Raw genomic sequence first — 13,168 nt, 5'->3', positions numbered from 1 at the left:
ATGGAGTATTGTTGGATGTCTTTTTGTAATTCTGACTTGATTTGCTTCTTGCTTGGCTTATGTCTGATGAAGTGATTCAGAATACTCTGACTCCAATCAAACACACTTGTGCCACCACCGTTTACTGTCTCTAAAGGTACTTTTGGCAATTTGAGGTTTATTGTCTTGCTTAAGGACACTTCGTCATGTGGCCTAATGGATGATTGTTGAAGCAGAGGCTCAAAATGTCCTGACTTTTATTCCATACAGAGCAAGTTCCAAGAACAATGGATCCTATAATTCCTGTAATGCAACACAATAATGACTTTAGTTTGAAACTTTCTGTCTTTCCGGTAAACGCTCTTTAAACTCCACTCTGAAGTTCGTAATACTGGCTGTCTGTTGAGAATCATAAATCTTTGTCCCTTCTGTCCCACTGTTATCTTCTCGGTCTGAGCTTCATGTAAAAACTACAAAAAAAATCTTCATGTGACCTTATTATGTACAACAATTACAGTAGGTTTAAGTCGAAATTCAGTATGCAAATTTTTCAATGTTACAAATTTCCAGTAAAACAAACAGATTTTCTGCCATTCCACTCTTACAGCAGAATCTGTGTTCCTGCTTTAAAAGCTGCTCACAGCACAGGACGGCACATCTAAGAAACCGAAGCCACTTTGTTGTGGGTAATGCATTAATAAGTTATATGTTGCTGCCACTGTTGTTTTTCACACTAATATAATAAAACGCATGTTTACATTTTAGTGATGAGTTGTTGAGCTAGTGAACATATTCGTACTTGCATTTGGAATTCAAAATTATTTCACGATCCTTATAAAACTTATACTTAAGTCTATTCTCTTGAATGTTGTTTTGATGTAGAAATACACATGTGGGTGTGAAATGTTGCCTAGCAACAGCTGCTGTAAGAGGAAGAAAACACACAAGTGCTGTTAGAAGAAAAGAATTTCAAAATAATAGCACATTTCAGACTAGCGTCTGAGGAGTTCTTTGAATTAACATCACAAAACCATAAGAAGCTCAGCATTCTGAGTTCAGCTTCTGTCCATGTCGGAAATGCCCATTCACCTCTGTCAACTCGCTCCTCAACATGCTTGCTAATAAAGAACTGAGACGGTTGTTTATGTCCATCTATCTGCTCTTCATCTTGGTACAGTACATAGAGTCATAGGTAACTTAAAAGTAAAATAATCGTAGCTGTAATTAATGTTGCAAGCAATGGGCAAAGTAATCCCTGTGCAATTTGGAAAAGTAATTAGTAAACAGTGATTGATTACTTTTTCCGACCTACACTAACAGTGGACAGAACCCATCCTGAGCACTTTCCCACTGGGTTTTAATTGCTGGAGGATTAATGAGGAAACAGCATTTATTTTGGGGAAGTGCCATGCCACATGTGCAGCAGGGTGAAAAGTGAGCTCTTACTATTGAACATTTTGTTTTTAAATCAACATCCTCTGGACACAATGCCAAATCTGAGGCCATGCATGTTTGTCGGTCACACTGTATTCAGCGTTCTATTGACAAGTTCTGCCATAAAAGATTAATTGAAGAAAAAACCAGCAGCCCTGCCTGCTCACTTTGAATTTCTTGCGTGAAGCCCCACAATGCCAAGAGGCTTGCTGTGTGCTGTCTAATTGTATTGGTGGAGATATAATGATAGAACACAGGCTCCCCAAATTAATTGAGGCTTGCCAGTCACAGCACAAATTATGCAGCAAATGCTGCAGTGCTTCGTGTGAGAAAGTCACTGCACCAGAGCCAGAGCAGGCATTACTGTCAATGTAGGTGTAGATTATGGTGTGATACAGGGCTTTTTGCACTTAAGGAAAAACTAACAAACAGATCCGTCCTGACATCTTGTGCACCCGGTGCTGTAGTAAGATGTGACATTTCAGAATACTACATAATTCTTAAGCATATGGGGGGTTTGTCTCTCTATCTTCAGTCAAATCTGATGTTTAGCCTGCTGTGCTAAAAAAGAATATTTAAGTAACAGGTGGTACTCATCTTCCTTTATATGTAATATCTGTGACCCATTTACATTCTATTTGCTCACAGGTATAAATTCAACTGAGCATTTTCTCTGCAGAACTAATAGATTCTCGACTCTGAATCACTAAATGCATCACAAATTATAAACTTGCCACAACCAGGTTCCACATTATCATTTGCTTTTTGTACAAATCTGAATTATGATGAGAATAATAAGCCATAAAGAAAAGTGACATCTTGCCTATCAGCCAGTGAAAACTGTTGCAAGGGCACCAGCGCAGTGTGTGATGTTTTACTGCCATCTGTTGCCAATATTTTCAGATGTTTTATGCAATAGTAATATTTTAATGATGATCCTCCCTCATTATTAATTTTCTGCAGGGGACTGTTAGGGAGACATGTTCAAATAGGATTGTAAAGACAAACACACACCATCAGGTTTAACAAATACCTTTGTGTAAAGGTGCTGTGCTGAAAATATTTGCAAGGTCCCTTAACATTGCAGGTAATATTTCAGCGGTGATCCTCAGGAAAGTTGCAGTAATGCAGTTGCACTGAATTAGTCACACACCAGACATAGTCTAAATGAGGATGTTAGAGATGACAAATCACTTATGATTAGAGCATTAGCCAGATGAATAAATGCATAAATGATGAGTGAGTAAGTAAAAATGATCACAGCAATATTGTGGTTTTTGTGTGTTTGGAGAATATGAAATATTCATATGTTTTTGTTTGTTTACCTCAAATTGGGAATCCGCTATTGTTAGTCCTATGAGACCCAGCAGTGAATGGTGCACAGGGAGCCCAAGAAGAAATTGCGTTAGACAAACCCCAGCTTTGTTTCCTTCAGATTCACTCATATATTTGTTTGTGTAATAGAATCTATTGTGGTTTTGTGTTATGTCTGTGTATGTGTGTGTGTGTAGTGTTGATGATGGTGGTGATGTGGGGCTGTGGGGCATCTTCCTAGCCATCTAACTCCGAGACCAAGTAAAGTAGTCATACAGTAGTCATCTTTATAAATAGTGGTCTTTGCCTTAGAGCAAGACCAATGTAAATTAGCCTGGTGGAGCATTCAATGTGCTCACGAGAGTTCATCAAGCAACATCATCCTGTTTGCTTAGTGAGCGTGCCATCCATGTCTCACAGGGGCAGCCTTTGCAGCATTAGCAGGCCCAATAAAAAGCGACTCTACTCAGCACCAAATATGGCACAAACGCCATCGGCAACAGGGTTGTGTTGTGATACTGTGATGTTTTGTGTTTGCCACACGAAGACATACATTGCAATATATTTAATCATTTCAGTCATATCATTAGGATCCTGTTATATTCTTGTGACTTGAAAATAAACAGTGGAGCGATGTAATTTCTGAAATCACTCGCTGATCACGTACTGCTATGCTAATGTCGGGAGAACGACCTCTGAGACGCGGCAGGCACCCTAAGGTCGGAGATGGATGTCTTCTCTGGACATTAGGCTGCATTTCTCGTTTGCAGCCTTAAATGCGCCTTAATTTATCTGTGTGTGTGTGTGTGTATGTGTATGTGTGTGTGTGTGTGTGTGTGTGTGTACAAAACAGCTCCATACCTGTAATTAGTCTTACCTGAAGTTGTATGCATGTGATTGCCTCAGGGAGACGTCCTGGAAGGCTGTTTCAAATTAGCAGGAGGGCAATTGGCCTGATTGTTTCCATCTGGCCATTAAAACAGACATTGGAGGGTTTTTCCTCAGCAAAACAGGCACAACCACAAGGAACGCATGGATGAATTTTTGCAGAGTCTGATTTGGAGATAAGCAACATTATTTCTTGCGTTACATATTTACAGGCAAACAATGAATAAACCCATGAGAACAGAGGGGCATTATGTAGATTACTCCCAAACAGTGTCGTGTTTATGTGTGCGGTGCAGAGTGTACAGCCTTTTGCGTAATGTGCAGCCCCGTAAAGAAGCTGCTATTGTACATCGCCAGTATGAAGCCAATGATGAATAGGAGAGAGGGAATCAGTTGACTTTGCCAAAGCTGGATTATGACACAAGTAGACCAGCTACTTAACATTATGGCTACAACATTAATGACTACTACAATTGTATATTTCCCCTGAGAGACACAGAGGGTCAAATGATAAAATTGTCTTCCTTCTCATTAGGTTTATAATGTATATCTAGTTTGTGCCCTCGTTTTTATTATCAATTAATCCTGAATGACATAATTAGCACTTATACCCATCATCATGTTTTTCAGGTTGATTTGTTTACTTATTATTATTATTAGTAGTAGTAGTAGTAGAAGTAGTAGTAGTAGTAGCATTATATGAAATAATAATGCATATGATACACTATAAACTGGTTTTGACTGGTTATATCAGTCTGAGGTTCATCTTTATTTTACTGAATTTAAAGGTATTATTATGTGAATTACATATCTGCTGAGAAACACAACAACAGAAACCTATTTCTGCTCTTATTATTCAAATCCAGCTGTGGAAGCCATTCCCTATTTCTGTTGTCTCTCTTGGGTTTGAGCTGTAGCTTTGGATTCAAACGCACCATTGCTTTCTGCCGAATCTACCAGTGCATAAAGTTTCTCATAAAACAGTGTGTAATGTATACGTCGTCGCAGATAGTCAGTTTATAGTATAGTCTCAGTGGCCACATTAGCAGCTCCATTACTGTGACTGCTCTGTCTGTCTCAGCATCAGAATATCTCTCATGCTTTGCTGAATTTATTGTGTTTCCGATATCAGATATTGTGGAGAGCACCCTTTCTAACTAACCCTGGTCCCCCTCTCTTCTCTCTCAACAGATACAATCTGCCTGTTGGCAAACAAGGGGGGTCATGTATGATTGAAATAGCTGCAGATAATGGCACAGCTCAGCGTCTCGAGGAGTACGTCTCACCTCCCGTGTCAGAGGTAACCTGACCTGCCTGCAGTCAAATCAACCCTTTGAACAACCATTATCTCAAATTAGCATTTCTAATCCATAATTATGTCTTTGGTATCTCCTTACTTTTACAGGACCACTTACCTTAGATATATTTAAATGTTAATTAAAACAGTAACATAATTTGGCATATGTGACCTTACCCTTTAAAGTGCCTTGAGTTAATGTATGTTGTTATTAGCTGCTATTTATAAATGAATTGAATTGAATTGAATGACTTTTAGCATCCATGAGTACGAGGTCAAATGAGATGCATCAGATATCATTTACTGACATGTTTTCAACCAAACTTTATGCTGCTCTTTGCGTGAATGTTGTGCATTAAACTGAGGTTTTTTGGGGTTGTTCTCAGTGTTATGAAAATAACATGAAAATAATCCAGGGATTCCAGTTTGAGTAATAGCTCTACAGGTTTGAAGGCTTATCCGGCTCCAGATCAGTGCACAGCAGTTAATTGTATTAAGAGGAAAGATTCTTCTGCTCTGGAAAGTCTTAACAGCCATATCCATTTTATCTTTTGTCATGACAATCTGGCCAGATAACAGTGTGTTACTTTCAGGCAAAAGTTGAAGAAGCTTTTTTGCTGTGTTATTTTGTCAGAGCCCTCTGTGGTGGCACTCACACTGTGTCTGACTGAGTGGCCTCAGTCAGATGAATGACAGGCTGACATTTTTCTGTCTGAATGCAGCCTAAAGCACAATATATAGCAGCATTTGAAGTCCAGTTAACTGCACATATCCTGGTATGTGGTGAGATGATTTCTGATTACAGCCCTCATTTTGCCAGTTTTAAACCACCACACAACAACCGCAACATTTTAAAATGTGGCTTTTGTTCAGTTCAGGAAACTGAAATATCTTATTGAAAAATGATATTGTTTTGGTGTTGGTACTGATAATCTAGTATGTCAGCAACAGAAATAATATCAAAGGATATTGTAAATAATGTTAGTTGGTTGGTTTATATGAGCTAAAAGCCTCAAGCCGCTGCCTGTGAACATACAGCTAAATTATGGATTGTATGGATTGTAACTGTATGCCAGTTACAGGATTTATTATTGCCTTTGATCAAATGTGGAACTCATGACAGCAGCATCATGAGTACATAAACTGTATGTTATCAAAGCCAGCCCAGCACACAGTTTTTAACTGAGAGAAGTTCTTTATGACTGAGGAACATGAGCGCCCATTAAAAACATGTGCACCTGTTACATTATTTGCCAAGATGACACTTTGCAAGCATGTAAGTAGCACTAAGCTAGTTCTCACTTGTTAACCACAGGCTGGTCTTTTCACTCTGGCTCATTAATTTGATTAACAACACCTATATTTGTTATTAAATTAATAATTTTGTTTTTCCCTTTCAAAGACGCAGAGAGAGGCTCAACCTTCCCACAGGCTCAACATGCCTCCCCCTCCCTCAGTGTGATTTATGGTCTTCTAATTTGAGATGCCAAGATGTTTTTTTTTTTTCTTTTTAACACATTCATGACACAAGTACACACTGCACATTGGTTGCTGGTTAACCTTCACTATGTTTATTTAAGACTAACGTTTTACCAAGATTTAAAGATATTGAGAATGACTGGGTTTTGATTTTTAACTGTGCTCAACACCAGTCAAATTGAACTAAACAAGAGCTGGCATGCAATAGTTGGGCTTTGGGCTAATTTCATTCAAATGATAGGCAGTAAGAAAAGCAGAAAACTCACATGTTGGCACAGAGCAATAAAGGGACCTACTAGCCCAGCTCCTAGCTACTAGACAACAGGCTAGCCCTGTTGTGTAGGGTTATCAGGAGTCTAAGGATAGAGGGTGTCATATGAAGAACAGATTGTAAAGCCCTTTTAGGCAAATTTGTGATTCGAGGCGTTGTGAATAAACTGATGTGATTTGACATTGTGAACCCACAGAGGAACTTGAGATGGGTTCAAACCAACACGGCCCTACATGGCCCGGCTGCAGACCTTGGAGAGGTCATGAAGTTAGCTACTGTCAGTTTTTAGTCTAGACTGCAGACTCATCAGGCAGTTTGGCAGATATCACAACCATTACCAAAATAGTTTGGTGTATGTTAAATTATAATAGAAATGCCGGACTGCAAAGTCAGTAAAACAAGTCAAAGCCAGTGTCATTCTTGGTAATTTAGACCGGAGAGAGAGGAGAGTTTTAAATACAAAGCAGTTTTAAATTGTCTCTGAAATCTAATCTTATGATTATGAAGAATATGTGGACATATAATAATGGAAACACTGACTAGTGCTGCCTTCAAATAGAGCTCAGAAATCAATGTACAGCACTGGAGAACTCTGGAGATATGAGTCCACTTACAAAGTCATGAATATTACATCAGTGGGTCTTTCAAATGGACTCTTCTCATAAACATAGTAAACACACTTGAAGGCATCATAAAGTCATTCCATATCAGTCCATCATCATCATGCAGCTCCAGCGGCTCATAGCTGGTTGAATCACATAAAATAGGGCTCAGCTCATTGTAAAAGTCAAAGTCACAGCCGCTTATTTTATTTGAATCTTCAGCTTTGTCAAAGATACTTTAATGGCCCTTCACTTTGCGGTGACATTACAGATATGTTCCTGTGAACCCTGTAATTCTTGTCTTTTTTTTTTATAGCCTTTCAAAAATGCAGCAGTTATGTCATTAAAAAAAAGGAAATTAAGCCAACATCTCAAATTATTATGTGGTTCAACACCTCACTGTCCAAGTGACCACCTCCACTGCAGCTGTCTAACACCTTTCCTCCAGCACCAGCGTGAAGTCATGATGAATGTTACATTGCTGGGACACCAAAAGTCATATAAATTCTGCCACAACAGCCACAATTTCATAGCAACTGATAGAAAACATCGTACAATATTTGCTCTACTCTATATGAAGGACTTGTCCTGTATTGTATCCCATACAGAGGTGGACATCATCAGCATAGCTTTGAAACAACACAAAACCTTACCCAGAGGAAGCAGGTAGAGGAAAGACAAATTCAAGCAAGAACCGATCCTTGACCCACATAAGTAAGATTTATAGTTTCTGACATACAGCCTCCCATAACAACAGAGTCTGCCTGACTCACCCATTTAATACATGACATGAGAGGCCTGCATTGTGAAAGATATTAAGTGTAATAACTGTAAGACAACCAGCACTCATATCTGCTGTGACCAGACATGATAAAATGAAAGCATCCATGTCAACAAAGCTTAAAGAGGGATAGTGAGTAGTGTCAGTATCCACTTTGCTAACTGTCAAAAGAAAAGGGGAGTGCTTTTGTATTGTTTTGCTCAAAATCTTTTAGAAAAAGAAATCACAAAATGTAATGCAGATGGAGAAGATTTCAAATGTATCCACATTATTTTGCTAAAGGTTAAAGTGGCTTTAAAACTTAACATGCTCTCGTACAGGACACAGGAACAGGAAAGGTCTGTGTTCCTTCGGAATCAAATTTTAAAACTGCTTGTGATCTTCATATAATTTAATTTAATGACAAACTGCACCATCTAAAGGGAAGACCATAACAAGCACAATTATTAATGAATTAAACAAAAAATTCCCTTTGACTCACCATGCTACATAATTTGAAAGAATGTGTAATTGAGCTGTGATAAATGTTGACTTGGCTTTCATAAATTAATCATCATTCACGCCACGTGTGTATGAAAGTGTTATTATGTAAACCTACTAAACAGACAGTAGTATTCAATATTCATTTGAACAACCTGAGGTCACTGCTGTGAATGGAATATATATGTAATTCAGTGCTAACATAAGATGGTTCTTGAGCGTCTTATGTTAGCTTTTTTTTTTTTTTTTTTTTTTTCTGCAGCTCTACTTTGGTAGCAGACACAATTATGCCTCACTTGTTAAATTGACCGTTCTGGCAGGATAAGCTGCAAGTTCACAGAATTTATCTACATTCATTCTACCCAATTACCTTCCACATCAAAGAAAGCTTGCAGCATTTTTATTTTTTTTCAGATATTTTACCTCTTTTTCATCGTATCAGCATGTGTATTATCATATGAATTCAGAGGTTCTGAAAAAGGAAAGATGATAACTCCAATTGCTTGTCTAGGTTATGCTAAACCCACATTAAGCTGGAGAGTACCAGTAGCTGATAGTGTTAATCTTCTACATTACGGTGCTGTTAATGTAATAATAATGTTAATATATCCACACACACTGATACTAAGAACCTGTTTTTAGCTACAAAGTTCATACTTGAAGGGGGACATACTGTGTATTGTAAGATTTAGTGCGATTTACTAAACGACCATTGATCACTGCCTTTTTTTTTTTTTTTTTTTTTTTGCAGGGAACCTTTGGACCCATATTTCTTGGGGATATTTCACCCCACTGGGAGATGCATGATGGGAGTGCAAAGGGGGCAAGGAGATTCATTGGCTGTATCAGGGAACTTCAGGTCAACTCGAAGGAGATTTACCTGGTGGGTGAGGCAGTGAGAGGGAGAAACATCAAGAACTGTGACCCGCCTGTCTGCCAACACCTTCCCTGTCGTAATGGAGGAACTTGTGTCAGGTATTAAGTCACCTTTTACACTGATTAAACATTACTTAACTCCTTTTGAACTTGAAAGCCACTAAGAATAAAAAAAAAAAATGTCTCAAATATGTTTTCATCCTGTCGTAGATCTACACAGCACAAAAAATAATGACCCCAGAAATGAGGCGAACTGCAGCAGAGTAGAATTAGTGTTAAGGACGTGCATGTGTCAAACAAAAGAAAGCTCATGAGTTCACAGAGTCATTACATCTCCATGCTAGCCCTGCTGTTTGCTCATGCCCGTGTGACTCAGTATGACTGTCAGAGTCAGACAGTGTCCATTGTAGAAATATATATTCCAGTTTAAATTGTTTTCCCAATCTGTAAAAACATGAATGGAGATGTGGCTGTGCATCAGGAGCTTTCAACACACACTAACCCAGTCAGCCAGCTAGTGAAATGACAGTTTTGGCAACAGCTCCTCTTCCTCGCACCAACCATTCCACTATCTTACTGCAGAGCTGCTCAGTTTTCAAGCTCCTCTTATCTGCATTGGACTAATTTGAATGTAGGCCTTCTGTAGACTAACTGAAATACAGGGCAGGACTTAGTATCAGGAGAAAATCTATATAAATGTATTATTAATCACAAAATGGATGGAAAAAAAGGGAATTTCTACAATTTGAAATTCTTTTTTGTCTTCCAGGCATGATAATATGCATTATGCCTAATTCAAGTGTTTGTGGTGAAGTTTGGAACATGCGAGTCAGCAACAGTCTGTTTGCCAAATCTGTTTTCTAACAATAAACAGGCTGTTACCCAGGCTGCAGCTTTGCAAGTTGATACATTTTTCAGTGTTGTTGCAGAGTTTGTGTTCTCCAAGAGTTTGTAACACTGCACCAATTAAATGCACAACACACAATAAACGTGCAATAACAGAAGCTCAGACTAAAAGGAAACTGTGGGCTTCAGTGTGATGGCGCCTGCTCTCCCTCAGTCCAGCAGGACTTCTGCGAGGAGTTGGCAACAGTGACAAAGGTCAGTTAGATGTTGAGCTTCCTCTGGTTTCCTTGAACCTGCTCAGTTTTAAATTTTCACTTTTCACACTTCCTGCCGGCGACTAATATGACTGGAATTTCCCATCAGTGTTTACACCAGAGGAGCTCATTTTAAATTTTAGAGCTGCTATAATAAATGTTCTTAGATTGATGCTGAATGACATGACTACTTGCGTCGCTCATAGTGACAGACCCACAGATGATGATCGGCCCTCAGCTCTACAGAGCATTCTGGCGTCTGCCCACAGCTTTAGCGTTTGGTTCATGCTTATCTTCTCCGTGTCACTTCCAGCAGGAGCAGGTAACTGTTCTCAGTGAAGAGCCTCTGAGAAACAATTGCGCACTACCAGCCCAGCACCACGGGGACAAAGTTAGCAAATAGCTGGAGAGCATATGAGAGCATTTAGCAGCTTAAGAGACAGATATTTACATCAGGAGCTGGCGAAGACAAAAACAGAGCTAAAAGAAGAGTGAATATTTATCAGCGCAGCAGAAACACGAGTCCAGATAAATGTTAACTTTGCTCCACGTCTGCTGGATGTGTAAAGTTCACCATATCAACTGAAAAGATCTTGTGTTTGCATCTTATTTCTGCTGCCCCAGTGCAGCCAAAAAAAGTTATTTGTTGCAGATTGATATAATTTCAGAATTTCACTCTGTTATATTGTTGTTCATATCACATTGAAGTTAAATTATTGTGCCATTTACTTATAAAACACAAAGTGGCAGAGGACTATCTATCTCATAATAAAGATGTGTAATCTTTCATTACGTTGACTTTACACTTCCCATGTATTGTTCACTGAGTATCTGTCCACTGAAGGAATGTTTCTTCTCACCTCTCACTTTCTTTAAATCTACAGTAATTTGATTGCCCAGTAAAGGTAATCCCTGCGCCAACATTAGTCCTTTGTACTGTGCCAAATATGTGAAGCTCCCTTCTTCCCTCATCTTTATCTAGTCCAGCTCATCAGACCGCCATCACACCCCACTTACCAGCCATGTTGGCTTTCTTTTTTAAGTACGCATGAACTACATATGATACTCTTTCACCTTAAGTAATCCATAAAACAGCTGCCCTGGGTGTCTTCTTCATAGTGTTGTGACACTATCTTTTAAGAGTTGCATTTACTCGACAGGAAATGAGATAGGGCACCATGAATATTGGAATATGAATGGCTCCAAGAATACCAATTAAGAAGCGGTGGCATTGTGGTCACATTGGCTTGTCATGTGTGAAAGAGCGGGCCTTGCAATTATCGGTGTGATGAACACACGTTAATGCAGTATCCTCTTGAACCGCACAGCATGGAGGGGTCACCCGGAGTTCACAGTGCTCTCTTCATTCTGTTAGTTGCCCTGAATTGCGCTGCCACAAAATAATAGGATGAATAAGGACTTTGATTGTGGGTTCAGTTGAGGTGATTTCGGCGACGTCCCCTTTTCATGCGCTTTTCTGTTCACTTAGGCATGTAGGAATATCAATATTAACCCTGAGAGGATAATGGCTTGTGGTTGCTGCCTGATACATACATATTAGGTATTTAAGTGACATTAATGTGAAAAGCCAGGCAATCAGCACCCAAAGGACCATGGCCTTTTTATTCTTTAGTAGCAGCTCTGTGATGCCTGATATCTGTATCATTTATAAAGCTCAGCTGCGGGTTGCACAGACCATGTCATTAGAGCGACTGTAAAAACAGCAGATAGAAATGTGAAAGAGGCAATTGTTTCCAAGAGGCACACTTCAAGCTGTAGGCACTTTGCAGTTGCTCCGTAACAAACGAGAAAAAAAAAGTAAAGAAGATTTCATCAGAGGAGACATGTGAACACCTGTATCTATCAGACAGTTATAGAATGCAGCATCTCATCATCGCCTGATTAGACAATTAGATAAATATATACAACTGCTCTCTCCCTCCTGTATGATCCACATACAGATGCACAGATGTGCTTGTGACCAGTTGTGGGGTGGGGGGGTGCAGTGTGACGACACTTGCACCTGGATCCCCTGTCCCCCGACTACCAATGTGCTGCTGGGTTGCTGACGCTGATGGCGTCCTGGTGTGCCTCGGCCTGGGCGTGTTGTGAACCTTTTGTGGGAGCAGGTGGCGGCATCCTGTCCGTGGTTAGGAACTAGGATTTGAGACCATGTAGAGAGCACCCAGCGAAATTCTGTTTTGTGTACATTTGTATAAGCATTAACCGTTTAAGACCTTGTTTGTTACATGAACCAAACTGAAATATAGTATGATTTGATATATGATGTGTATTATGCAGCACATCAGTGGCAGAGAAATCAGGAAATATACTATACTACTTTATTTCAAATTTGGCTGTTTACTGGCGTGCTTTATGTAAATATTGATATGTTGATTACTGTCCACGGCCAATAGTCTGACACATAACTCCCAATGCTGTTCAGTCAAGATTCTATACTTTATTATCAGGGCTTTTTTGCTAAAACAGCTGCCTGCTGCATCTGAAAAAAAAAACAAAAACAAAAGACTGATAAGAGCAGTGATAATGAACTAAAACAACTTTTGCAACTGAAAGAGCCTGAACCTGAAAGATTCCAGTAATAATGGTGTGTGGATTTGTCATCAGGCAACACCTTTCATATTCCATGAAAATCCTGATTTTCTC

The 13,168-nt window shown here is 39.3% G+C and overlaps 1 protein-coding gene across 2 annotated transcripts in view; it reads left to right on the top strand.

The window, feature by feature from the left end:
• Nucleotides 1–13,168, top strand: part of eys (eyes shut homolog) — a 146,942-nt gene that overhangs the window by 115,605 nt on the left and 18,169 nt on the right. For both annotated transcript variants that reach the window (XM_071480865.1, XM_071480864.1), the window contains 2 exons: nt 4,807–4,915; nt 9,277–9,500. In XM_071480865.1, coding sequence (XP_071336966.1) covers nt 4,807–4,915; nt 9,277–9,500 — 333 coding nt within the window. The remainder of the gene's footprint in view (nt 1–4,806; nt 4,916–9,276; nt 9,501–13,168) is intronic.

Source organism: Trachinotus anak, unplaced genomic scaffold, assembly GCF_046630095.1.
Source record: "Trachinotus anak isolate AG129_WGS33_773 ecotype Australia unplaced genomic scaffold, CSIRO_AGI_Tana_v1 ptg000007l, whole genome shotgun sequence".
Lineage (NCBI taxonomy): Eukaryota > Metazoa > Chordata > Actinopteri > Carangiformes > Carangidae > Trachinotus > Trachinotus anak.
The sequence above is the reverse complement of the archived record's forward strand: the minus strand, read 5'-3'. Positions and strand labels throughout refer to the sequence as shown.